Genomic DNA, 27,529 nt, shown 5'->3' with positions numbered 1-27,529 from the left:
TTCACACTCGAGAACCCACTCTTACTATCTACAGTTGAGTTAGATGACTTTCCCTTTTGATCATTTAGACTTAAACTTTCCTTTTGCTATGAAACAGATCACACTTTTATTTATAAATGACATGTCTTTCTTGATAATTATTTAGTTAGGGATACTAAGGAAAGGGGAGGAACCAAGGATGAGTCCCATATTTTTTCATTTGAATATTTGGACAATAGTATAAGATAAGGAAGAGCAAGTTTTCAAGAATAAGGTGGTGTATTCAATTTTGGGAATGTTGCATTTTGCTACTTATGCAGTATCCAAATGGAACTGTACAAAAAGAATGTGTTCATACGGTTCTTAACTGGTTACAGCTATCGTGTTCTCTGTGTGTGTCCTCTGTCAGACTGCAACTTCCTTGGCTGTGGGGGCTTTGGCTTCTCCTCTGTGTTTTGTTAGTTGGCACAACATAGATGCTCAATAACTACTGTTTGAATTGAGTTGTAAATAATAATGCCTATATATCAGTTAAATGGTGTTCTAATTTTATTATACATATTTTTTTCGGAAAGTATGCCAAGCCTAGGGAGTTTTATGGCTGATTGTAAAATTTTTAATTTGGGGAAAAATACTGCTTTTTCTTTTTATAATTTATTGATACATTTTCATTTCAACAAACTCAAATCTTGTTTTATGATTTCAGTGGCTTTCCTTAAGCTAAAAAATTGTTTGCTTCTTGTCCTAAAACTTTGTATTTTTCATAAGAGGTCAGTTATGCTATCTTGTCTTCTATGTAGGACTATAATGATGAAATCAGACAAGCACAGCTCCAGGAATTAACATATTTGAATGGTGGTTCAGAAAACGCAGATGTACCAGTTCGAGGGAAACCCGCCTTGCGTACGAGAGGTGTACCAACCCCCACAATAACCAGGTAGGTGTAATTCCTTGACTTACTTTTCTGTTGTCGTTAGAATAAGATACCATGGCAACAGGTTTAATGTTTCCTTTATTAATAATCAAACAGCTGTATCAGTGTAACAGTATAAAGCCTATAAGAATATATTCAGACAGTATGATACCATCTGAAGGGGATTCACTTTGGCCTGAGATATTTCCAGGCTTAACTATAACCTGTACCACTTGTTAGGTAATGGCTAGAGATATTTATTTAATCACTCTGACATTGATTCCTTAATTCTTTAAAATGAGGCTTGTCTTTATGTAAGTACTAGCGCTTATATGCGAATTGAGATAGAGGAGGCTGTGTTCTCCCCATTGAGCACAGCATCAGGCTGCTTCATTGCTGCATCTCCAGTGCTGAGAACAAGGTCAGGGACCAAGTGAGCGTCCAGATCTCCGTTTAATTTTATTTACTGTAAAAGCTGTATGGTATCTGAAAATTTCTGAGTTGACCCAGGCACAAAGAATATTTATGTTTGTCTCTGGATTGATGACTGCTTTTAATATGAAAAATGTTTTGATGAATTCATGTCAACTTACACCAACCATAAATTGAGACATGACTGTCTCAAATTTATTTGCAATTTATTTTTAATTTTTAACTTTTGCCCACATAGGAACTCGGTGGAGAGGTTAACAGATTATTCACTCATAACTATATATTTTTTCATATAGAACAGTGCATGAAATAATTTAAAATACCATTCTTCTCTATCTCCAAGTTCATTTGGGGGAACTAAAACTAATTTCTCCTATTCAGTATTGCTGATTAGCACACTATTATTGCAGTGTAAAGTAAGTGTGGACCTGGGCATGGTACCAGGTAGGTTTTCTCTATTAAAAAAAAAAGATTAATAATAATAGAATTGCTGTTGATGATTTAATGAAACAATTTATGTAGGTGCTCAGTAAATGGCAAATCTCTTTCATTTCTGTTTCATCATTAAATTTACTTGAAATCATAAGAAATTACTGACCTGCTATATTAGTTTCCTGCGGCTGCTGTGATGAGTTATGACAAATTTAGTGACTTTAAACACTAGAAATGTATCCTGCTTTTGGAGGTGAGATGTTTGGAATGAGTATCACTAGACCAAAATCAAGGTGTTGGCAAACCTGCCCCTGGAGTTGCCTGGGAGGCTCCTTCCCCTGTCTTGCCATCTGCTGGTGCCCATGGGAGTCTCTTCACTTGCACCCTGCCCTCCCCCTTGTCTGCATGTTGCTCCTCCTCCTAAGTCTGTCTCTGATCTCCATATGCCTCCCTTTTATAAGGATGCATGTGATTATACCTAGGGCCCATCTGAACGATCCAGGGTAGTCTTTTCATCTCAAGATTCTTAACCTAATAATCACATCTGCAGAGGCCCTTTTGTTAAGTAAGGCAGCAAACAGAGCAAGTGCTTTTGGATAGGGAGCATAGAGGATAGAGCACGTCCAGTGCCATGTTTAGGGGATGTTATGCTCCTTAAACCAGATCGTCCATTGATGAACCACTGAAGATGATTTCTACTTTAGTTGCCAGATTTTAAATCAAGTTGAAAATGTTAGGTTATGAACAGGTGAGGGAGGCGGAAGCTCTCTGCTACTTGGACTGCAGCGCCTGGAGAGCACCTCGGTCTGCCTGGATGAACAGTCATCCCCCTTGATAGTCACTTGCCTTTTAAATATAAAGTCTTCCCATTGTCTTGATGGTTAATGTTCTCTGATAGAGTTACTGCTGAGGTCACAGTTCATACTGTTTTTTAGTTTGTGGTGGAGCAATGGCTGGGTAGTACAAGGTTAAACATACACGAGGTGCCCATGTGTGTAGGGGGCGTGGACCCTGGGCCCTTGAGCAGAGCCCTTTACACACACCCTGTTTTCTTTCCTCCATATGGTTATAGGCTTCCTTGGTACCAAATCTTCCAAATACTCTCTTTTTATAGTATGAAATCATATTACTAGAATAGGCATTCAAAGCCCTTCTGCATTTTTTCTGAGGACCTCTCTTCCATTTAGTCTTTATTGTTTTTTTTTTGCCATATTTCCTGGGTGTTTAACCCTAGGCTGGAAACTGTCATAAAGTTTGTGCTTGCACCTTCCACACCTTTGTTCACATCGTCCCCTGTCTCCCATTCTGGTTTTCCTCTCTGCCTCTCTTACCTGTTTACTACTTTTCTTTAGATCCCCTACTAAAACTTATTTAATCAAACACTTACATGGCAGCTACTACTGACTGAGTACTCTTCTAAGCACTTGATGTTAAAAAGGCTGAGGCTCATAACAGCCCTAGGAGGGGCCACTGTTGTGTTAATGTCACCATTGTAAAAATGAGGAATGTGAGGCCAGGGGAGTTGGTTACTTGCCCAGGTTGGCAGCTGGTCTCTAGAGCCTGGCTCCCTAATCCACACTTCTCCCCTCGCTGGTCCTTCCCTTTCTTTTCATCAGACTCATCCTTTTTCTTCCATCCATTCTCCCACTAGCTTTTCCATAGAACTTACATCCTGTCACTTTTATTATATTTTCATCCTAGCATATACTTTCAATACAAGCTGTGGTGAAAAGCCTTCTGCACTTCTTTATTACTTTCTCTCATCAGATCACATATAGTAACTTGCTGAACTAGTATGTCCATCTAACAGAATAAAAATAAATTGACATGGAAATTAGGATAGAAAATTACAAAAACCCCAAGAGCGGTGTTAGTGCTCAGAAAAATACATGTTATTCTGTAGAGTTGGCAGAGGTGGTCTTTGGATTATGCTTTGAGCTTCTTAAAGACCAAAACTGGAGGAAATATGGTTACAGAATACATAGTGTCTAAATATCTAAAAACAGTAATGAAAAGACAAATGTGCTCATTGAAACCTCGCACTTTGGAGCCCTGGGACTTGTGAGAAGTGTTGCAGGTGGACAGTGTTAAGCAGACCTTTGCCATACCCAGTCAGTTACTGTCATTTTGATTTTTCCTCTGAGATGAACCTTAAGTATGTTTTTCTTTAGTCACCTCTTCCCATCCTCCTGATCTTTCCACGCTATTCTTTCAGTTTTCATTCACAGTCTTAATGGGTTTTTCAAACTAAATTAGATTGTCTCTCCTTGCTGCTTAGAATGCTCCAGATGCTTCTTTTGCAGCTGGAAGGAAACCCCGACTTCCTGATGTGAACGCCCACCACTGGCTCTCTGCTCCCCTTTCTGACGTGATCTCAGCCCGCCTGCCACTCTGCACTCCAGCCAGACTGGCCTCCTTTCTGTGCCTTAAACAGGACAAGCTTGTTTCTTTCCCGGGTCCTTCACGTTCAATCTTCTTACGCTCCGAATGCTTGGTCCCCAGGTGTCTCCCCTACACCCCACCCCACACTTCTCCAGGCGCACAGGCACCTGTTGGAGAAGCCTTCCCCATGTCCTTGTTTAAAGTATCCCCCCACCCCCCAATCCAGAAGCTGGTCCACGACACGTGTCTTAGTTACTTAGCAGCATTTATCAAATGGACCTTTCTTATTTGTTCACTTTTTCACTGGTTACTCCTCATCATAATGTAAATGCACAAGGGCTCCATGTCCCTAGTACCTGACAAACTATACTCAGTAAATAATTGTTGAGTGAATATGGTACAATAGCAAATCCTCTAGGCTCTTTCTGATCAAGTGCTGACCATTTACAATATATTCTGATAATGTAGTTTTTTGTCACATGACTGAATTTAGGGGATCAGCTCTGTGGGAAGGTCACGTGGATATTGCCACTTTGCAGTGTCACAGTGGAACACGTTATTGCTGGAATGTTCATGAAAGTTCCCCAGTGTCACCACTTCAGGAAACCTTTCGGCTAAAAGATGTAAACGATCCAAAATTAAATCCTGCAGTGGGCAGTAACAAGTGTCTTACTAAAGCCTTTTCATTTAGGTTTCAAATGAGAGAACTAAACTTACCATGTTTTTCTTCGGAGATAAGGAAGTGTCTTTCCCTCCAGGCTGTCCTCTGCGATGCCCCATAAAGCAGTGCCGCCAGCACATTGCCTTCCGACCGCGCCCACAGACCCCAGCAGAGAGGGAGTTCAGGAAGTGACGTGGATGTAGAACTGTGAGCGGCCAGCACACTGGTTTTATGCTTTTCCCAGTGCATCTTCTGCCCCACAGCTGGTTCTGTTCTGCTGGTCCGGCCTGGACGGTGTGAACGCTCCAGGCCGCGCCCGGCCATTCCCCTCCCACACACCCGCGTGTTGTGTGTTCTCCCCACTGGCCTGGACTCTGGCCCTTCTGGCCCTTTCTCCCAAGCAATAAACAGGCAGTGTTATCTCTCCGCATTAGACACCAAAACCAGCAGGAAGAGAAAGCGAACAAGGAAGATGAAGCTTTTTTTTCTAAGTAGTAAATACATGTTCACCGGGCCTGGGGGCTGAACGTGGTGGTTTTGTTTTTGTTTTAACTGAGGGCATTGGGCTGACCCAGGGACTCTTGGCCTTTTATTAGCTTTCGTCTCATTGGGGAGTTCTCATATAGTTTCTTTAAGCATTTTACCTGCCCCTTGCTCTCTTTTCCTTCTTGGCCTGCAAACCTGCCTTAGATCTTAGGGTTGTACGTCCCACACTGTGTGCTGGGGTGGGGCTCGCAGCAGGCTCACGGGGCTGCTGGGGGACAGCTACCAGTTCCTGGGACCGCTACACTAGCCAGCATCTTTGAGTCACTGTGTGAGCTCTCAGCTTAAGTTAGTCACTCCTAGTTTCAACAGCAGATTGCACCCTGCTGAGTTTAATGATATCATATCTTTGTGACACTGGCACTTTAGCGGTTGCTGGGATTAACAGTAAGTAGCCATAGTTGCTTGGCCTGTCGGACACCACCGGACTGCCCGCAGCATGGGGTCTGAGGGACCCTCACTCTCCCTTCTTCGCCCACACTGACTCCACATGGTACTGTCTCTTTTTAAAATGGATTATAAATGATATCATAAATACTGGAGATTGTTTTAGTGACTGAAAATGATGTGTGTCCTCTATAGTACATGAAATTATGAGAAATGTTATCAAGAAAACTTAATAGTTCCTTTAAGGGCCATAAGTATTTCACCAGTGTGTGGTATGATTATATTAATCTACAAATCTATATTAAAAAGTCCTTTTCTAATTAAGGAAAAGGAGGATATAGGAAAATGATAATGTATTTCTTTTTCTACCAGCCAAAATTATAGACATAAAAAAACCCCACCTTATTAGGATGTTATTTACATTGTTTAATTCCCTGCTGCTGGTCTTGCCTTCTCGGGACATTCTGCTCCCTGAACTGCCAAAACAGGCACCCATTTCTCCTCCCCCGGACTCTGAGTCTGCTGCCTGTGCCTTTAATAGAAACCCAGGCACTGATTCACGACCTGTGTTTCTCTGCTTTTCTTGCCCTAAGGTCAACTGAATCTCTCCGATTGAAGTCCTCCCTCAGTCCTCGGTCTCCAGTCACTCTTTATCCAAGTGCTCTCTCAGGGTGTGCTAGTGAGTGGCGGCACAGGAGTTAATCTTAAGTGGAGACAAAGGAGAAATGTGTGGTTCCTTTTAAAATCACGTTAACGGGCTTTGGAAAGAAAATAACTGAGGCACAAATGTGGCAAGTAGTGTGGGGATTTTTTTTTAAAGTATAGTTGATATACAGTCGTATATTAGTTTTAAGTATACCAGACAAGACCGTGTAATGTAAATGCCAGCCAGGGACGGACCAAGAAAGGCAGCCAAGCATGGTTCTCGTGGCTGCACGTGGCTGGCTGGTCACGTCTAGGTCGGGTGCAGCATGAAGCTGGGTAAACGTTCCAGGCCCCTTGACCTCAGTGCCAGCCAGAGGGAGGCTTTTGATACCCAGCCTGTCCAACTGATTTTTTTCCTAGGATCATGTTCAGAAAGATCCACTGATAAGCTGAGATGGTTGGGGTGGATGGAACTTAATGAGTGGGAATCTCCATAGTAAGTTAGATAGTTAGAAAGAATAAAATCTTTGCCATATTTATTTTTAAATAAATAAAGCAAAAAACATGATAACAATCAGAATAGGCTTTGAAATAAGGATGAGCTCTCTGAAAAAAGCTTCTTGCTCTTTATAAAAGGCTGTACTTCTCACACACTATCTTATATTCTCAACAGTTTTACAAGTAACTAGTTCATAACTTGTTAGAGAATAAACAAATTGCCTGTGATTTCTCTTACCCTCTGTACAATGTAGGATAACAAAGCAGTTGCTCAGCAACGTTTTAGAAATTGCATTGAAGATTGGAGGGATCGGAGTAAAGAAGGGCTCATAACAGATCTGCAACCTCTGGATGTAAACCAGCAGCAGCACCCTAGAGCTTATTGAAAAGGCAGCATCGCAGAGCCCAGCCCAGCCCAGCGGCTTAGATTCTGCCCGGAAACGAGATCCCAGCTCCGCGCCGCGGGAGCGCGTCCCTGAGGCCCGCGGTGCTCGGAGGAGCCGCCATGCCGCTCCCACGGCGGCCTCGAGGGCACATTCTGAGGGATTTTTAACCACGGGCTGCGCTCACCTTCTCCTTTTGTCTAGCCTCTCATTTGCTTGTCAACATCTGGCAAGAAAAAAAATAGAGATGAAGAAAGTTGTAAAATGTGTTAGGGATTCTGTAGGAAGAACAAACCACCCCTCCAGTCATTCCTGCATCAGGGCCGGGACCTCGGGCAGATCCCGGGAAGGTTTTTTCTCGCTGTGATATCAGTGATTTCAGGCTAAGACCCTGACAGTACATCCCTCAGGAGCCCACCCGTGGTCGGGGGAGGCCCTCCCCTTCCTGAGGCCCAGGAGTCACGTGGGTTCCCGAGGCCGCCCAGCTAACAATGCTGGGGGTAGCTTGGCGTTCAGGGCCTCTGCCACCAAATGTATTGTTTTACCCTATACTTTCTGCTTCTCGTAAAATTTAGACAGAAGCCAAACAATGTAGTAGGCATTTATACTCTTACCCTACCAAGCTGTATTACTGTTGCTAAACATATAAAATGCATAGAAAGGGGTTATTACTAATGTACAGAAGGAGAACTGATGGGGGTTGTACCAGTTTTCTGCTCTCTTCACCCTTCAGAAAGCAGCCAAAAGGAAAGTACCAGGACAGAGTCCAAATGGAGGACTACAGAGTAACTACTGTTAGGCTAGGCACGTTAGAGACCCAGTGTGTAAACCTCGCAGCCAATCTGCAAGAACTAGATATTGTTAATCTCATTTGCGGAGGGAATACCCTGGCTCAGCAACTAAGCTGACAAGACTAGATTTGAGTATGGGTGTGTTGGAATCCAAAGCACATGCTTTTTTCATCACATCCTAAAACCTCTTGTTAATCTGCAACCTGATTCATTCTTGATTAATCTGCTTTCTTGTATTCAGTCATTCAAAGCACTATTCCCATGAAAATAGCTGTTTCCTACAAAGACCTGTCTAGATTATTTTCATACCTGAGTTTTAAAACCAGAAACCATGGTCGCCCTACTGAAAAAATTCAAATACAGAACCATTACAACTGCATCCATTCACCTGCTGATGGAACATTGATGTTCTCTTTCGGCTTTTCCATTATCCTCACTCTAAGCAGTGTGACACCTTAATTCTATCTATTTGAATCAACTTTTCAAGTAAAGAAATAGTAAATTCCCACTGATTATCCTTAGAAAACTCATCTAACAGACACTTTTTTTCTGTTCTCATATTACCAATCCAGATGTTCTGCCGCAAACTCTGTGGGTAGCACTCATTAAATACTGTGCAGTGTGACAGGATTTTTATGTTAATATGTCACTCTCCATTATACTTTCCTACCAGAGTATCATTTAAAGCAATACTAATAGTATGCTGCTTAACACCATTCCCATGGAGTTTAAGCACTTAAAAATGAACCTTCAAAGCATCTTTTATAGGTAAGTAAGTATCTGGAGCTATGTATATCAAATGGCTTGTCTAAACTTCTGAGACAGATACCTTTGTATGATTCCATATACCTGGTGAGCACATAACCTAACAATGTTGATGATGATAGTAAAGAATTGTTAGCTTCTTTAATAGATAAAGTATGTCTGTCACCTTGATGAAAGACATAAATTTATATATGCAAAGAAGATACTGAATATTTTCTGGTCATATTGTACCTTGAGTAGCAGGGATGGGGTATTAGATAAGGAAGCAAGAGCCTTATTTTGAATATATACAGATTGACTGAAATATCACAAATGAATTAGAGGTACTATAAATAGAAACTACTCTTTCCTCTAATTACATTAAAGATTTTTCTGAATATATACTGGAGATAAAAAGATAAGAATATAGAAACTGTGTCTGTCAGGACAGTTTAGAGTGATAGAAGTTTATATAAATTGTTGAGCTTCATGGAGTAAGAAATGCGCTCAGTACTTTATACATCCTGTGTCCTTTTTCCTTCACCATAACACTAAGAAGCGGGACCTATATCCCATTTCAAGTGGAGGAAACTGACTTGGAAAGTTCAGACTTCTGATTAGTTTGAATGTTAACCAGAAGGCAAAAGTTCAGCAATACCTAATTTATACTATGTATAGAAGGGATAGTACAAGTTACCCAAGGGTGAAACTCTTAGATTTTGCTTCTTTTTGATGATCTTGACAGTTTTGAGAAACCCTGGTCAGGTTTTTTTGTAAGATGCCCCTATTTGGGATTTGTCTAATATTTTTCTCATGATTAGCCTTGAGGCTATGGGTTTGGGGAAGAAACATAGTAGAGGTAAAATGTCATTTTAAATGACACCATATCAAGGGAACACGTGTCCACGTGACTTAGCACGGTCCATACCACCTCGGTGACCTGTGGTGACGGAGGCATACCTCAGTCTCTCACACTTTGCTTCACTGCGCTTCACGGATACTCTTGTAATTTTTACAAATTGGAGGTTTGTGGCAGCCCTGCATCCAGCAAGTCTATGGATGCCACTTTTCCAAAAGCATTTGCTCATTTCATATCACATTTTGGAGATTCTTGTGATATTACACACTTTTTGATTACTCTGTTATGGTGATCTGTGGTAAGTGACCTTTGACATTACTGTTGTAATTGTTTTCAGACGGTGAGCTTAATGATGCTGCGTTCTGACTGCTTTACCAACCAGCCATTGCCCCATTGCTCTCCTTTTCCTTAGCCCCCCTATTCCCTGAGTTATAGCAGTAGTGAAATGAGGCCTGTCAGTAACCTTACAATGGCCTCAAAGTGTGTAAGTGGAGGGAAGAGTCCTATGTCTCTCACATTTCATCAAAAACTAGAAATGATTAAGCTTGGTGAGGAAGGCATGTCAGATGCCAAGGCAGGCTGAAAGCCAGGCCTCCTGCACCAAATGGTGAATGAGCCACGTTGTGAATGTGAGGGAAAAGTTCTTGAAAGAAATTTAGAAAGTGCTACTCCAGAGAACACATGAATGATAAAAAAATGAAACAGCCTTATTGCTGATCTGGAGAAAGTTTTAGTGGCCTGGATAGAAGATCAAACCCGCCACAACATTTCCTGAAGCCAGAGCTTCATCCCCAGCAGGCCCCTAGCTCTCTTCCATGCCGTGAAGGCTGAGAGAGGTGAGGCTGCAGGGGAAAAGTCTGAAGCTAGCAGACGTTGGTTCATGAGATACAAATTAAAAAGCTGTCTCCACAACATAAAAGTGCAGGTGAAGCAGCAAGTGCTGATGTAGAAGCTACAGCAAGTTTTCAGAAGATCCAGCAAAGATCGTTAATGAAGTTGGCTGCATTAAACAGATTTCCAGTGTTGATGAAACAGCCTGCTATTAGAGGAAGATGCCATCTAGGCCTTCTATAGCTAGTGAGGAGAAGACAGTGCCTGGCTTCAAAGCGTCAAAGGATAGGCTGACTCTCTTGTTAGGGGCTGATGCAGCTGGTGACTTTAACTTGAAGCCATGCTCACTGAACATTGTGAAAATCCTAGGGCCCTAAAGAATTATGCAAAATCTACTCAGCCTGTGCTCTATAAATGGAACGAGGCCTGGATATGCATGGTTTACTGCATATGTTAAGCCCACTTTTGAGAACTACTCAGAAAAAAAGACACCTTTCAAAATATTATTACTCCTTGATAATGCATCTGGTCACCGAAGAGCTCTGATGGAGATGTGCAACAAAATTAATGTTTTCACGCCTGTTAACACAGTGTCCATTCTGCAGCGCGTGGATCAAGGAGTAATTTCAACTTTTAAGTCTTACTATTTACGAAATGCATTTCATAAGACTGTAGCTGCCATAGATAGTGATTCCTCTGATGGATCCAGGCAAAATAAATTGGAAACATTCTGGATAAGATTCACCATTCTAGATGCCATTAAGGACACTTGTGATTCACAGAAAGAGGTAAAAATATTAACGTGAACAGGAGTTTGGAAGAAGTTGATTTGATTCCAGCCCTCATGGGTGACTTTGAGGGATTCAAGACGTCAGTGGAGGAAGTATCTGTAGATGTGGGAATAACAAGAGAACTGGAACTAGAAGTGCAGCCTGAAGGAATGACTGAATTTCTACCATATCATAATGAAACAGACGAGGAGCTGCTCCTCATGGATGAGCAAAGAAAGTGGTTTCTGGAGATGGAATCTGCTGCTCCTGGTGAGGATGCTGTGAAGATTGTTGAAATTCCAACAAAAGATTTAGAGTATTAGATAAACTTAGTTGATAAATCAGTGGCCGAGTTTGACTCCAGTTTTAAATCAACTTCTACTCTGGGTAAAATGCTGTCGAATAGCATTGCTTTCTAAATAGAAATAACTTGTGAAAGGAAGAGTCAGTTGATCCAGCAAACTTCATTGTTGTCTTATTTAAGAAATTGCCCCAGCCGGCCGCCCCAGCCTTCAGCAACAGCAGCCATCAATAAATATCGAGGCAGAACAGCAAAAAAGACTCAGATGATGGTTAGCATTTTTTATCAATAAAGTTATTTTTTAATTAAAGTGCATACTTTGTTTTTATAGACATAGTGCTTTTGCACACTTAAGTAGTGTCAGAAAGTATTGTACTAAACTCATCTTGTATGTTTCTCACTCCAGCCTTCAAATCAGCCATTTTTTCAAGGAACGCTGATTCCTTTTACTGGAGCGTGCTACTAGAAACCCAGGTCTGGGCGCTGATTCTGCTTGTTGCAACCAGCATTGCCTTGTTTCAAGGCCCTCTCCCTTTGACAGAGCGAGGGAATAAATGTATGCATACTAACCCATGTATATCTATACATGTGTCTGTATCTATAGAAGACTAATCAAGAGTTCATCTTGATGTCTCCAGTGCCAGTCCACTACTATATGTATTGAGCATTCTAGTCTCTACTTGTTTATGTATAACCTTCACTCCAGCACAAGAAATATGGCTCCCACCATCCACTATCCATTTGTTTAATTGTTCAGTTTGAGTATACATGTATGTTGGTATCAGAATTGTCACCCTGTACTTGTGTACACACACACACACACACACACACACACCAGCCCCATGGTACGTAACTATCAACTAGAGCAGTGCTTATGCAGTTCCTTCTTCCTTTAGTCTTACAAACTTCACTCATTTCTAAATTTACTTACTTTTCTTCCCAGCTCCTCCAGTAGGCTAGGTCATATGTGTTTATTGTGGCTAAAATGTTTTGTCACATTCAGCATTCTGTCTTGGGAGACCTCTGTCTCCTAAACAATGGGTATTTTTTTTTATTTTGCATATATTGTGTTATGAAGTTCTGTAGATACGGACAAACACCTCGTGTCATGTCCACTACTTCAGTATCATACAGAATAGGTTCATCGCCCTAAAATAGTCCTAGTGCTTCACCTACTCAGTCTTACCTCCTTTCCTGAGCCTGTGCCAGCCACTTACTTTTGTTAACTCATCTCTGTTTTTTTTTTCCCAAAATGTCATATAATTAGAATCATACAGTACGTGCCTTTTTAGAATGGCTTCTTTCACTTAACAAACGTGCAGCTTAGATTCATCCATATTTTTTCATGGATTGTTGGCTTCTTTCTTTTTATTGTCTATTATATGAACATACCCCAGCTTGCATATCTATTTGCCTATTGAAGGGCATCTTGATTGTTTTAGGAACTATGAGTAAAGCTGCTATAAATGTGCATATGCATGTTTTGTGCAGAAGTAGGTTTTCATATCAGTTGGGTAAATACCTAGGAATACAATTGCTAGATTGTAGGGTAAGACTATGTTTAACTTTGGAGGAAACTTCAAATTGTCTTTCTAAGTGGCTATTCTATTTCATTTGCCTACCATTTGGTGTACTCAGTTACTTTTGATTTTATTCATTCTAATAGGTATGTTTTAATTTGCAGCCCCTTTATGACAAGTGATGTGGAACATCTTTTCATTTAGCTGTTTGCCATCTGCATATCTTCTTTGGTGAACTGTCCAAGTCTTTGGCTATTTTTTAATGGAATTGTTTGATTTCTTATTGTTGAGTTTCAAAAGTTCTTAGTATATTATTGATACAGATCCTTTATCAATAGTGTCCTCAGAGTTTGTCTTTAGTTTTTAAAAAGTCTAGCTTACCAATTTTTATTTAACAGATTATGGTTTCCATATTGTATGTTAAAACCTATCAAACCAAGGTCACATGGATTTTTCCTGTATTTTCTTCTATACATTTTATATTTTAAATTTAGATCTAAAACCCATTTTGAGTTAATTTTTGTGAAAGGTATAAGTCTGTGTCTAGGTTTTTTCTTTTTGTGCATATGGATATCCAGTTGATGAGAAAACTGTCATTGCTCCATTGATTGTCTTTGTGCCTTTATTACTCCATTGATTATCTTTGTGCCTTTGTCAGTGATCCTTTGACTGTATTTCTGTGGATCAGTTATTTCTGGGCCCTCTCTTTCATTCCATTGATCTGTGTTGTTTTTTTTCCCCCTCCATTACTCACTGACTTGGTTATTGTAGCTTTATAGTAAGTCTTAAAATCAGGTATTGTGAGTCTTCCAACATTTTTCTTCTTCAGTGTTGTCTATTCCAGGTCTTTTGCTTTTCCCTGTATTCTTTAGAATATGATTGTTAATCTATGAATTTCCCTCTAGGATTTTAACTGTTATTGCATTTAGTCTGTAGATCAAGTGGGAAGAACTAGCAACTTAACAATAGTGCCTCTTACAACCATGAACATAGGATGTTTCTCCTTTGATTTCTTTTATCAGAGTTTTGTAGTTTTCTACATAGTTTCTGTACGTATTTGATTAGATTTGTGCCAAAACATTTAATTTCTTTTGTTGTTTCAGTAAATGGTACTGTGTGTGTGTGTGTTTAAAAGATTTTCTTTTTTTGTAGCAATTTTAGGCTCACAGCAAAATTGAGAAGAAGGTACAGAGATTTCCCATATGCCTTCTGCTCCATCATATGCATAAAAAAATATGGAAAATCTCACAGATTTGCATGTCATCCTAAGAAGGGGCCATGCTGATCTTCTTTGTATTATTCTGATTTTTGTATATATATATCCTGCCAAAGCAAGTGCTATTATTGTTTTAATTTCAAATTTCAATTGTTCATTGCGGTATATAGGAAATCAGTTGGCTTATTAATGTTGTATACTGAGACTTGTGTTTTATGCCCTTATTCTAGGAATTTTTTGTTTGCTTGCTTGCTTTGTTTTGTTTGGTTAGCTATTTGGGAAAAACTTTTCTTACTGCCTTAGGCAGGCGGGCGTTCCACCACAATTTGAATAGGAATAGTGAGCACTGACCCCCTTGCCTTGTTCCCAGTCTTAAAGAGAAAGCATTCAGTCTCTCACAGTTGAATATAATATTAGTTGCAGGATTTTTAGATGTTCTTTTCAACTTGAAGAAATTACACTCTGTTCCTAGTTTGGTGAGAATTTTTATCATGAATGGTGTTGCATTTGGTTAGATGCATTTCCTACTCTGTATGATCACATGATTTTTTTTTAAGTCTATGAAGAGTTTTATTTTACAGCCTAACCTTTTTTTTAATTTTTTTTATTTTGGTATCATTAATATACAATCACATGAGCAACATTGTGGTTACTAGATTGCCCCCATTATCAAATCCCCACCACGTACCACATTACAGTCACTGTCCATCAGCATAGTAAGATGCTATAGTCACTACTTGTCTTCTCTGTGCTATACTGCCTTCCCCCTGCCCCTCCCTGCTATGTTATATCTGCTAATCCTAATGCCCCTTGTTCCCCTTCACCTTCCTTCCCACCCATCCTCCAAGTCCCTTTCCCTTTGGTAACTGTTAGTCCATTCTTGGGTTCTGTGAGTCTGCTGCTGTTTTGTTCCTTCAGTTTTTGCTTTGTTCTTATGCTCCACAGATGAGTGAAATCATTTGGTACTTGTCTTTCTCTGCCTGGCTTATTTCACTGAGCATAATACCCTCTAGTTCCATCCATGTTGTTGCAAATGGTGGGATTTGTTTTCTTCTTATGGCTGAACAATACTCCATTATATATATGTACCACATCTTCTTTATCCATTCATCTACTGATGGACACTTAGGTTGCTTCCATTTCTTGGTTATTGTAAATAGTGCTGCACTAAACATAGGGGTGCATGTGTCTTTTTGAAACTGGGATACTGCATTCTTAGGGTAAATTCCTAGGAGTAGAATTCCTGGGTCAAATGCTATTTCTATTTTTAGTTTTTTGAGGAACCTCCATACTGCTTTCCACAATGGTTGAACTAGTTTACATTCCCACCAGCAGTGTAGGAGAGTTCCCCTTTCTCCACATCCTCACCAGCATTTGTTGCTCCTAGTCTTTTCTATGTTGCCCATTCCTAACTGGTGTGAGGTTATAGATATCTCATTATGGTTTTAATTTGCATTTCCCTGAGTAATTAGCAATGTGGAGCATCTTTTCATGTGCCTGTTGGCCATCTGAATTTCTTATTTGGAGAAGTATCTGTTCATTTCCTCCACCCAGTTTTTAATAGGGTTATATGCTTTTTGGGTGTTGAGGTGTGTGAGTTCTTTATGTATTTTGGATGTTAACCCCTTGTCGGATATGTCATTTATGAATATATTCTCCCATACTGTAGGATGCCTTTTTGTTCTGCTGATGGTGTCCTTAGCTGTACAGAAGCTTTTTAGCATGATGTAGTCCCATTTGTTCATTTTTTATTTTGTTTTCCTTGCCCAAGGAGATGCATTCAGGAAAAAGTTGCACATGTTTATATTTAAGAGATTTTTGCCTATGTTTTCTTTTAAGAGTTTATGGTGTCATGACTTACATTCAGTCTTTGATCCATTTTGAGTTTCATTTTGTGTATGGGGTTAGACAATAATCCAGTTTCATTCTCTTGCATGTAGCTGTCCAGTTTTGCCAACACCAGTTGTTGAAGAGGCTGTCTTTTCCCCATTGTATGTCCATGGCTCCTTTATCGATCACATAATTTTTTATAAGCCTTGTTGATGTGGTGGATCACATTGATTTTCTAATGTTGAACCAAACTTCCATACCTGGTATGAACCCACTTGGTCATTTTATATAATTTAATACATAGTTGGAATCAATTTGTTACTGTTTTTGAGGATTTAACTTCTTTGTTCTTGAGAGATTGATTTATAGCTTTTTTTTCCCATTTCATTATGTCTTTATCTAATGCCTGGTTATCAGGAGGCCTCATTTTCTCATTCTTGTTCCTCCTTGGGCCACATGTTTCTTCCTGGGGGGTCAGATTGCATCTATACCAGGCCCACAGCACCCTCCCCACACCCCCCTGTGCTGTCCAAACAAAAAACTTGGCACATTCCTCCTCTGACAGGTCCCTACCGGAGCTCAAGTCACTTCTCCCCTGGCCAGCCAAGGCCAGTTACAGCTCCTCATCAGCGACACAGAAATAATTTTCTGGAGGGACTTCTTATGACCAGGCTCACAGAATGAGTTAGGAACTGTTCCCTCTGATTCTATTTTCTGGAAGAGATTGTTGAGAACTGACACCATTTCTTCTTCTAATAGTGGATGTAATTCACTGGGGAAACCATCTGGGACTGGTGCTTTCTTTTGTGGAATTAAATTAATTACTGAGTAAGTTTCTCTAATAGACATGAGTTTATTCAGATTACTTAATTCTCCTTGTGTGAGATTCAGTCATTTGTGTAATTGGTCATTAGTCCAGTTGATCTATGTTAACAAACCTGTGGGCTTAGAGTTGCTCATAATCTGCCTGTATTGTCCTTTAATGTCCTTAAGTTCAGTCGTGGTGACACCACTTTCATTTCGGACACTATTTTGTTGTTTGTTAGTCTATCAAGAGATTTATCAATTTGATCCTTTCAAAGAACCAGCTTTTGGTTTTGTTAATTTCCTCTGTTGTTTGTGGCAGTGAAGTTTTTAGCCCTGTGTATGCTGTTCCAGTCAAGCCGAAGACGTGGTCACCGGGCGATGTGTTCTGTGGCAGCCCCTCCCGGTTTGGAGGACTGTCTGAGAAGTGGACCGGCTGGGCCTTCATTCTCTGGTGGAGCCCCATTTTCTTATGTTCATTTCTTTACAAGACTTGCACATTTTCTCAGGTTCTCCCTTACGTTGAGCCATTCTTGATATAACTACCTTCTTCCTTCTTTTCTGACTTGAAGTATAAATCATATTTTATGTTAGAAATTCTTGATATGTTGAATTCTACTTCAGAAATTATCTGTGTTTATTTAACTTAAAAGTATTTTAAATTACTATGTAGTAGATATGTTATTTGGAAAGCACATTTATTCTCTCTTCTGTGGAATCCTGGCATTGCTAACAATGTGTTCTCAGATAGTTTTAAGGTCTCTGTAGGCCTCAGTTCCTGTCTGTGGACAAGCATGCTAAGGCCACATCATAGTGTTGGAGTAAAGATTAGGTGTGGCCTCGGCATGGCTTGTGGTAGATGCAGCCTTCCTAGAGGTCCTGGCTTCCCTCTCTGTGTCCCAGCCAGAAATTGAGTCTTTGATGCGACCACATTTATTGTTGCTGGATAGTTGCTAAATGACTTAACCTCCTTTGGTAGATACCATTTGCTTTATTTTTTGCTCTGCATGTGGTTTCCTTATTTCTGCTTACAGAACTATGGAACATTGGTGTTTCTGAGGTATAAATGCATATGAGCCGCGGAACGTCAGAGGATATGGTGGCTATTGCTAATCTGACGCTCTTGCTTGCAGGGGACGGGGAGGCGTCACAGCCCGGCCGGTTGGAGTTGGTGTGCCACGAGGGACGCCAGCTTCCAGGGGAGTCCTTTCGTCCCGAGGGCCAGTGGGTCGGGGAAGAGGACTTCTCACTCCCAGAGCACGAGGAGTTCCCCCGACTGGGTACAGACCTCCACCGCCACCCCCAACCCAGGAGACCTATGGAGGCTATGTAAGTAAAGGGGCCGAGCAGCAGCCTTGGTGATGTCATGGGCCCTGTTCAGACACAGCACTGGGTGCTGTAACCAGGGGCCCTCCCTTACCTTGCTTTAGTTGGTGAATATTCCACCTTACTTCAGCAAACATTTATTGAGTGCTAAATAGGTACTTAGTACTAAAGATACAAAAATGAATATATCAAATAGCTTAAATCTAAGATATGGGAGATGAATTTGGTGGGGAAGGTCAAGACTAGGGTCAAGGAGACATGTTATTAAGCTTTTACAGGACTTTAATGTAACATTCTTTTATATTTCACTCCAGGTTGCCTCTGACTCATTCAGTCTTTTAAAAAATAATTGCCTACATATGCCAAGCTGTATTTACCTTTAAGTGTTTCTGTTAAGCTCTGTGGCTGAATATGGATTCTTAGTAGAAATTCTTTTCAGAGAAGAAAACAAGTTTCCAATTTTTCAAGTTAATTTAGATTAGTTTTTCCAATTGCCATTTGATAATTCTTTGAATCTTTGATACGGTTCATAGACTTAACAAAAGAGAAAGCAAATATATCTGTGAAAACTGGATGGTGGTATGGAGAGAGGAATTCTTTAACAAGAATACAAACCCCCTGGGATTCTTGCTCTAATATTCAGCTTTTACATAAATGAAGAAAATAAGTAGTGTTTCATATTAGTAATTGAAAGTATTAAAGAGTTTATGAACTGTTCTTGAAGACAGGGAAGCAGCGATAGAGCTAAAATGTAAACACCAACAGGTTTTCATGTTTTACCTTATGGAGATTTCTTGCCAAAGGCCCAGCACCTCTTTGCAGTCTCTAGAACAATGCAGGAATCTCCTGGGCCACAGACAGCCACTTCATTGCATCTGCAACTGCTGGAAAGATTGGAGCTTTGTCCTGGATGTGCTGAATGTTGTATAATTCACTGAATATGTTGTGTCCTCTTAGGCTTGCAGACATTTGCTCAGGCAGCTTTCTTTGCCTGCAATGCTCTTCTATTACTTCATTTATCTCTTATTTGTCCTTCTAACTTAGGTCAGCTATTACTAGGGGCATTCAGTGGAGGTAGGATGCCTGCAATGCTCTTCTATTACTTCATTTATCTCTTATTTGTCCTTCTAACTTAGGTCAGCTATTACTAGGGGCATTCAGTGGAGGTAGGAGCTGACACAGTGAGCTTTCCTATGATCATTACATGTCTCTCTCTCACCTAGACGGCTTCAGGAGGGGCAAGGAGAGAGAGCTTTTATCTCATTATTCTTGGCAGAGAGGGCATACTGAGAGCTTAGTGAATTATATTTAACAAATAAATCTGTAGTAGCTTCACCATTTTTGCTTTTCGATGAGGAAAGATGTGGCTTCTCTCTCTTCTCTTTGTATTCTTTACTATTGGACATGTTCCTATTTCCTAATATTCTTTCCAAACTGACAATAACAATCATACCTCGAGCTCTTCTATGAATGCTGATTCTCTTGAGAGTAGCAGAGGCTGTAAAGGAGAGGAAATGTGAAATTCCTTTTTGATAGGTCCAGTGTCTGTTTGTTCCAGCTGGGCTTACCTTGAGTTCCCTTAGGGTGGATTGATGTAGACATGGCTGAGTGGTGTTATGGCCCAGGTCAGGCAGGGGGTGTGAAACCTGGGTCCTGGGCCCTCCATACCATCACCATGGCATGAGCCCACTGAGGTGTTTGGCTTTGGAGGCCTCAGAATCCATGTGTTTCAGAAAGAGCTATTGCCTTCTTTTCATACATTAATTCATGTTCCACTCAAAGATTGATTGAATTCCTACCGTGTGAATAAGGACACACATGTTCTCTGTATCAGCTACTTTAGTGAGTTGAGAATGAAATCAGATGAATACAAATAAACATTTATTGAAAGGTTCACGTCCAAGGAAGAGAAAGGAAAATAAATTCAGGGTGCTTGGCGCTTGTATTTGTAGCTCTGGTTTTTATTAATAAATGATGGGAAAGGCATTAAATGATTGCTTTGAAAAGTGCTCTGTTGAGTTGACTCCCCTTCCCATCCACTATAGGAGAAGCCGGGGTAGTGGCCATGTACAAGAATGCTTGTGTCCTTTCAGGGTTAGACAAGCCTTTGAGGGCTCTGGAGGGGAAAGGCGGCCTTCGCTGTTTGAGTGCCACACCCGGCCCTCTCCAGGCCCCGACTTGTCACTGGCTGCAATTCCAACACAAAGGCAGTGCTCCTGCCACGCCACACTGGGGGCCGCGTTTGCCGTCCTTGCTTTAGTTTATCTGGGGTGCGGCATTCACCGTTTCATCAGCTGCATACGACTCTTGCCCACATGACTGCTTTCTGAGTTGGTTTCAGGCAGTAGTAGGACACACACAGAACAGAAACACTATAGCATGAGTACACCCTCTTCCCCACGCTGAATCACTGATGAAGAGTTCAGATTATGTGTTACAACTTTCCCTCTTAATTTTGTTTCTGTAATTCGTGGGAAAAGTTACTTAAATGAATAGCCAAGAACAAAAATTTTCCCCACTTGGCATAGCATTTCATCAGCCCCTTATGTAATTACAGTGAAGCTTGAACAGCCGGCTGAACACCGTAAAAGCAAACATTGGTAGCTTGTAGGAAGAGGAAACAAAGGCCCTTACCTCCCTCGTGGCCTTGCCAGCAGTAGCTCTGGCTCAGGTGTGCTCTGTTGACCTCATCTTCCTCCCCTGATCCAACTTTAATTGAATTTCCTGCTTCCAGCCCCTTGAATACAGCTTTGCAGTCTCTGACATGTACTCTGACATTGGCCATTGGTCTGAACTGTTTTAAATCCTACAGATTACTCACACAGCATGCTTAGCTTTGCAGCATGGTGAAGGGGAAAAATATTATTTGGTTTGCTTACTAGTTTCTAGGATTTTAGATTGGGTGGTTATACAACAAGATAATACCCAACTTAGAAAGCCTTAGGATCCCGTAATCCCCCAAGAACAGGTATTCACTGTGTGGCAAGTAGGAAAGTAGAAGTTGGTCTTCTTAGAATATACTAAAAAATTGTCCTTTGAGCTGAAATAATTGTAAATTAGATTCTAAACTCCATGGGAGGAAGGATTCCTCCCACTATTCACACATCTTTATATTCCCTGCACCTGGTATAATGTCTGGCACATAGTAGGTCTTTAATGAATGTTTGGTGAATGAATGAATGAATATTCTCAAGACCGAGTTTTTAAAAATTGCTACCTGTGAGAACCCACCCCAGATGCCTCCTGTGTTTTTTAATTTGTACTCACTTAGCAATTAGATATAACTTAATTATTAGCATGTAGCTGCATAGTGCAATCATTAGTTAGTATATATCTATTTCTCAGAAGACTATAGGGAAAAGCACTATGTGTCTTAATCTCTAGCTACTAGCATCATTTCTGGCACATTGTAAGCACTTTGCCAATGTTGGCTGACCTAGACAACCCTTCATGGAAACCTATGAGTTTTCCTGATGAAGTTACCATTGGTCTTTTCCAGCCAGTGGAAGGAAGTGTGATAGTTGGCACTTGAAGAAAGATCTTCGCTTACTTACCCTTGTCTTCTGGTGCTAGGGCAGATGCAGTCCACAGAGATACAAGACTAATCCTACGTAGCTCCTGAAGGTAACAGAGTAATGTATTGTAAATCTCTCAGTATAAGAATGAACTTGCAGGAAGGATGTAATATTTAACGAGAAACTCCTCTCCCAGGAGGCACTTTCATATATGTATGCCATGTTTTCACGGGCACCCAGTGATATACTATCCTATTGTGCAAATGAGAATTTAAGTTGGAGCAGTTAAGTGTCTTACCCAAGGAGCAGATGTGGGATTCAGAATTCCAGGCCTGTATTGTCCTGAACAATCAGCGCCTTGTTAAATGCACCTCTCTAGTAGCTGAGACTGAGTTCTCATCCTTGGAGAAAGGTCACAGGTGATGCACAGAGCTCTTATTAGTGCTATGAAAGGGCTGATGGGAGACTGAATCAAATAACTTTTGTGGTCCCTTGCAATTTAATAATTCTCTGGTTTTAAGCTACTTAAGTAGGTGAGTGGAAATTGACCACCATTAGGAAGAATAGGATGGGGTCAGGATTTTAAAAAATAATAAACTGTTATTATTGCATCTGTTGGCAAAAGTGACAATGGCATGCTCACTATTTTTAGCATTTCAAAACAGCTGTATCTCTAAAAAGGACTTATCATTACTTTGGAACTCAAAAATGTAATTTTTAAAGATCTCCTTGAAATTTATATGATAAATGTTTTATTTCTATAAAACTTTGTGGTTATATCTACCCAATTCAGTTTTCTTTTCATTTTAACTTTGACTTTTAATGTCTGAGGCCATTATTTCTAGAATAAAAAATGAAAATAAATTATATCAGTTGCTTACTTAAACAAAAAAAGGGATAAAATCCTATTCTTTCAAATCTTGCCACAACTGCCGCTTTTTTGAGAAAGGATACATTTCAATCCTTGAAATACTCAATATTCTTCCATTTATGTATACTAAAATTAAAATATTCCAATATAGTTTTAGGTCCAGGAAAAACTCAGTGGTATATGTTAAAATTATTTTTTGTGAATAGTCATGTGCATTATAAGAATGAGCTTTATTAGCCCAAGTGAAAAAGCCTGGTAGTCTGCAGGTGCTTCCTTGTCAAAACGTGCCTGTTGAAATTTGACTGATTTTTCTCAAATTTGGTAAAGGTATTTGATCATTTATAATGTCATATAGCCAACTGTTTGTTCTTTATCAGAGTCACTGTCACAAAATATCCTGAGTATGTGTCATTGAGAAGAACATCTTTTAGCACAGAAATCTGTTGGGCTGCGAGATGATTAGTAAAAGAGTACGTATGACAGACACAGTAGCCATCTGAGTAGAATAGCTACCCATCGGAAAGAGCAAATTGTTCTGTCGGTGATTGTCTTTGAAGAATAACTTTAAGGAAATAAGACAATTCAACATGATTAGCTTTTTTCCAAGAAGAAAGAAAACAGATAATAGATGTGTTTTCAACCATTTGAGTATAATTTGGGACCTTCTGCTCCACTCTTAACTAGGTAAAATTAGACATAATTACAGTAACTTCTCATCTCTTTTGAGAACAAGAAGTAACTCTTTCCCAAAATGACATTGATTCGTTACTTACGTCCAAATAATTAAATACCTGACAAATTAATTAGTGTTACCCAGAATACGTTCAGTGAGAACACTTTTAACAATTCAAAATATTGGTATAATTACATAGGAAGGTATGTTTGATGCTTCCTGGCAGAAACCAATTTACATATGAATTTCTAAAGTGAAATAACTTTTGATAAATTGTTCTAGGCTCCACATATAGAGGAAAAATACAATCAAAACAGATGTATGTTCTCCACATATTTGGTATCATGGTTTCATTTCTTGTCTCTGAAAAATCTTTTCCATTTTCTTCATTTCACCTAACATTTGTCTGTTAATAACAACTGTACCCAGCTCTATCGGGCTGGCCCCTCTCGAGCTCTGTCTGGTGTCGCCCTCCTGGGTCTGCCTCTCCCTGGTGTTCCCCAAGCTCCGGGGCAGCTGGTGTAGGCCAGCCAGAGCCTCAGGCTTCCCCAAGACCTGGTCGAGGAGAACAGCGCCACCATATGCCCAGGCTCCCAGGGCCTCGCCCAGTCATCTTCATTTCCTATAATTAGACAGCAAACCAGGGCTTCCCCATCTTCATGAATAATTGTTTGACCTCCGGTTGATCTCCATCACAGTGCTCCAGTTAAGATGCTTGCCTTCCTGGGAAAACGTTCTCACCAACAGCCCATTGGCCAGTTCCTGTGCCCTGGCTGCATCACGTCGCAGCGCCCACACTCCTCACCTTGCAGCTCTTCGTTTGTATAGTTGTGTTCCTGCCAGGCTTCTCACTGTCTTTAAATCTTTGTTCACTCTTTTACCCCTGCCACTTAACTTATAGAAGTCCCTCAGTAAATGCTGATCGATGGACGTATGGGCAGGCAGAGAGATGTGTACAATTACCATAACCTGCTTAATCTTACCTTTGCTTGTAGTCTCGTCCTAGCACTGGTTCCTTCCCTTAAATAATGCATTTTTCATACTTTTTCAGGTGTACTTTCTGGTATCTAAACTCTGATAATGCTCCTACCTCCCACCAGCCCCAGAACATACGAGCTAGTTTAGAACTGTGGAAGGATAAAGTTGAGATTCTTCTGAGGGACATGTGAAAGCCTCTTGAGTGTCCTGTCTGGCCGACTGTCAGCCTCATAGCCCTCTGCTCTCCCTACATATCATTTTCATTTTGTCAGTACAGGTGGCATTTCATTAAATACACCAGGGGCTTGAACACTGTGTCACTTTGCATGTATCATTGGTTCTCTTCAAATGTCTCTTGTTTTGTGCATGCCAACTCTTTCTACTGTTCCTTCTTCCAGGTGTGCAGCCTTCCTGGGCCTGAGCGAGCACAGTTGGTAGCATGGTGGTTTGCACCTTCTACTTGCTTGTCTTTGTCCCTAGGCTGTGGATTTAGGGCAGGAACTATGTTTTTGTTGTTGCTTTTGTTTTTTTAAACTTAGTTTGCACGAGGCCTATCCCAGGGCCTAATATTTTGGAGACACTGAATAAACATGTAGAGGATGGCCTTTATTAGTGCCAGCTAATTGCACGATGCCCTGTGCCATGTGCACTGTTGAACGTACTTAGTGAAATAGCATTAAGCATTGCGAGCCAGTTTTAGCAAACAAAGCATGGCTCACTTAGTGAGCTAATAAATATGAAAGACAATGAAATTTAATGAAGAGAGTATTGCTCTGAGAGGAAAAATACTTGCTTGGTTCCTAATGCCTCTTTTTGTTAGAATCACCATCTATTTCTTACACAAATTATTTAACCCTTTTGAGCCTTGGTTTTTTCATCTGCAAAATGCAGGTGATAGTACCTTACCGCCACATCGGCAAGTTAGACCAGACACTGTCCTGACCTCTTTCCAACTTGAAAATTCTGTAATTGATTTAGAAAAAAGTTTTCTAGAACTTGCTGGGTTTCCACTATCACCCTAATGATGGTTTTTCTAGTAGAAACTGTATTTTCATCAAATAGAAACATTGGTATGGAAAACAAAGTCACAGAGTAAACAAAGCGAACATTTTAATGAGAGAAACAAGCTGAAGTGAGTAGATATGAATGAGTCTTTTCAATTCTAAAACAAGTTTTGAAAACTGTTTTAAAAAATGTCTTTTTTTTCAAATGCAACCACCATTCAAGACACATAAACCAAAATTTTCTAGAAATTTTCATCGTATTATGTTGTAACTCATTTAATTATGAGTATATCAGCCGTCTATTCATAGGAAGCATTTATCATTCACTAATATCCCTTGATATCTTAATGTGTAATCATTCTGAATTTTTGAGGTTGAGCTGATGGGTTAATCCCTTTAAACGTAAGTATGATAGCACATTTCAGGTAAAGTTGTGTAGGTTCATTAGAATATGAAAGTTCTATCAGGCACTTTATACGCTGTGATTATCCAGCAAAGATATTTACTGAACAGCATGGAATTGTCCCTGCATCACCCCATGCAGTGTGGGGGCCCTGAGAGGGGCCAGGCAGGGCAAGGCTTTCATTGTGAAGCCAAAGTTCTGCCTTAGGCTCACGTTTTTAAAGGAGGTGGAGGCTCCCTGAGACTGTCTTACAGTGGCAAGTAGCAGAGCAGGACATCTGGTGCAGCAGCCATGCGCTCTTCTCTCCAGACCCGCTGGTGGGATTGTAGGGAGGAAGGTCTGGGGTGTCTCACAAGGGTTTGCCACCCCGACCCCTATGCTTCCACCCACGGTCCTCACAGCTGCGCTGGCCGGTGGGGTCCTCATCTAAACAGGAGGGATGGTGGTCACTAAGCCACAAGTAAGAGCAGTAGCCCAGTCCACACTGTCCCAGAACAGGCGTACCATCCTGTGACCTGTGTGCATGAGAGGTGGGTAAACTCACATAGGATCCCACATTTGGCAACCCTCAGTCTAAAACTTTTGTTCCCAGCATTCCTACCTGTGTGGTGTTATGGGCTAGAAGAAAGGAGAAAATGAGCAGGGGAAGAACAGCAGAACCAGGGCTAGAGGCACACCTGTAGCTGCACCCGTGGGCCTTGTCTCCAAACCGAGGCCCTTTTCTGGTCTATCTTACCAATGGAAGAAGATCCTGCACTTCCTGGATGCTACTTTACAAAGCATCTACTTGGGTCTTATGACTGAAGTTACACTTTCATTAATCCTCTATTGGGAAGGACACTGCCTGAAGCAGATGGCTTTGTTTGGAAACCGTCACAACACTGTAAAACAACATCCTCCTCTTTCAGTCTTTCTGTGTGTTTCTGTTCAGTAATCACAGACAAATTATACTCTTCAACTTTTAAAGTTAGTGGCAGGGACAGCAGCTGCCGTTTGTTGGGCGTTACTTTGTGTGGTGTGTTAGTGTGCTGGACGCTCGTCCTGTGTCGTCTCAGCTGGCACGCACTCTGCTCTGTGGGGTAACAGTCAGAGCTCCTGACATCTGGAACTTAGCCATGGTGGCTAGTTTTTCCCAAATCTCTTGCAGAAAGTCATACAACCCACATGCCTTTACTTCCATGCAAGCTCTGCTCTCAGGAATTAACCTGCATCTGTTTTATCTTTAAAACACCACCATGATGCGTACTTCTTCAGAGTCACACTGCTGACGAGGGCAGAACTGTATGTGCAAGCCCTGCAGTCTGGCTCCCATACAAAACTTAGAGCAAGTGGTACGTGGTTGAGTAGTAACTGGCTTTACCAATCTTTCTGAGACTACTGTATGGTATTTCCTCATAGGACCTGAGCCATTGATTAGCTTAATCCAGGTTTAACAAGTCAGAGTTAAGTTTCGAATGGGAGCAGAAATCTAAGCCGTGCCTTCTACAGGCAGACATGCCTTTTCTGCATGCTTTCCAACATCGTGGCTTAATGAAGCTGTAGAAGATGAACTTCTGTTAAGGAAAACACCAGTATTGCCAGAAATGTATCCTTGTCTGTAACATGGCACCACAGGGACCACCATTTCCTCTTTGGCCATAAGAATAAACTCTTCTGAAATTCCGATGACTAGGAATATCAATGAAGTTTAGGGAAATTGAAATATATGTTTTAAGTGTACATGTAACTCATTAGTGTTGGTTTTGCTTAAAGACTCAGTGAAGTCATATCCTCTCATTCTTCTGAGAGCTCACCTGAAGTTTTAATTATATGACTAGTTTGGGGGCTTCAACACCAAT

General features: G+C 40.7%; 1 protein-coding gene and 1 pseudogene across 3 annotated transcripts in view; one reads left to right on the top strand and one right to left on the bottom strand.

Annotated features, from left to right (window-relative positions):
* Positions 1-27,529, top strand: part of KHDRBS3 (KH RNA binding domain containing, signal transduction associated 3) — a 186,213-nt gene that overhangs the window by 106,555 nt on the left and 52,129 nt on the right. For all 3 annotated transcript variants that reach the window (XR_005025924.2, XM_036890536.2, XM_036890537.2), the window contains exons 5-6: positions 780-916; positions 18,055-18,250. Coding sequence is in view for 2 of the 3 variants with exons in the window: in XM_036890536.2 (XP_036746431.1) it covers positions 780-916; positions 18,055-18,250 (333 nt within the window). In the remaining variant the exon portion in view is untranslated. The remainder of the gene's footprint in view (positions 1-779; positions 917-18,054; positions 18,251-27,529) is intronic.
* Positions 14,301-14,393, bottom strand: LOC118915132 (U6 spliceosomal RNA; annotated as a pseudogene).

The sequence above is a fragment of the Manis pentadactyla genome, chromosome 3, assembly GCF_030020395.1.
Source record: "Manis pentadactyla isolate mManPen7 chromosome 3, mManPen7.hap1, whole genome shotgun sequence".
NCBI lineage: Eukaryota > Metazoa > Chordata > Mammalia > Pholidota > Manidae > Manis > Manis pentadactyla.
The sequence above is the reverse complement of the archived record's forward strand: the minus strand, read 5'-3'. Positions and strand labels throughout refer to the sequence as shown.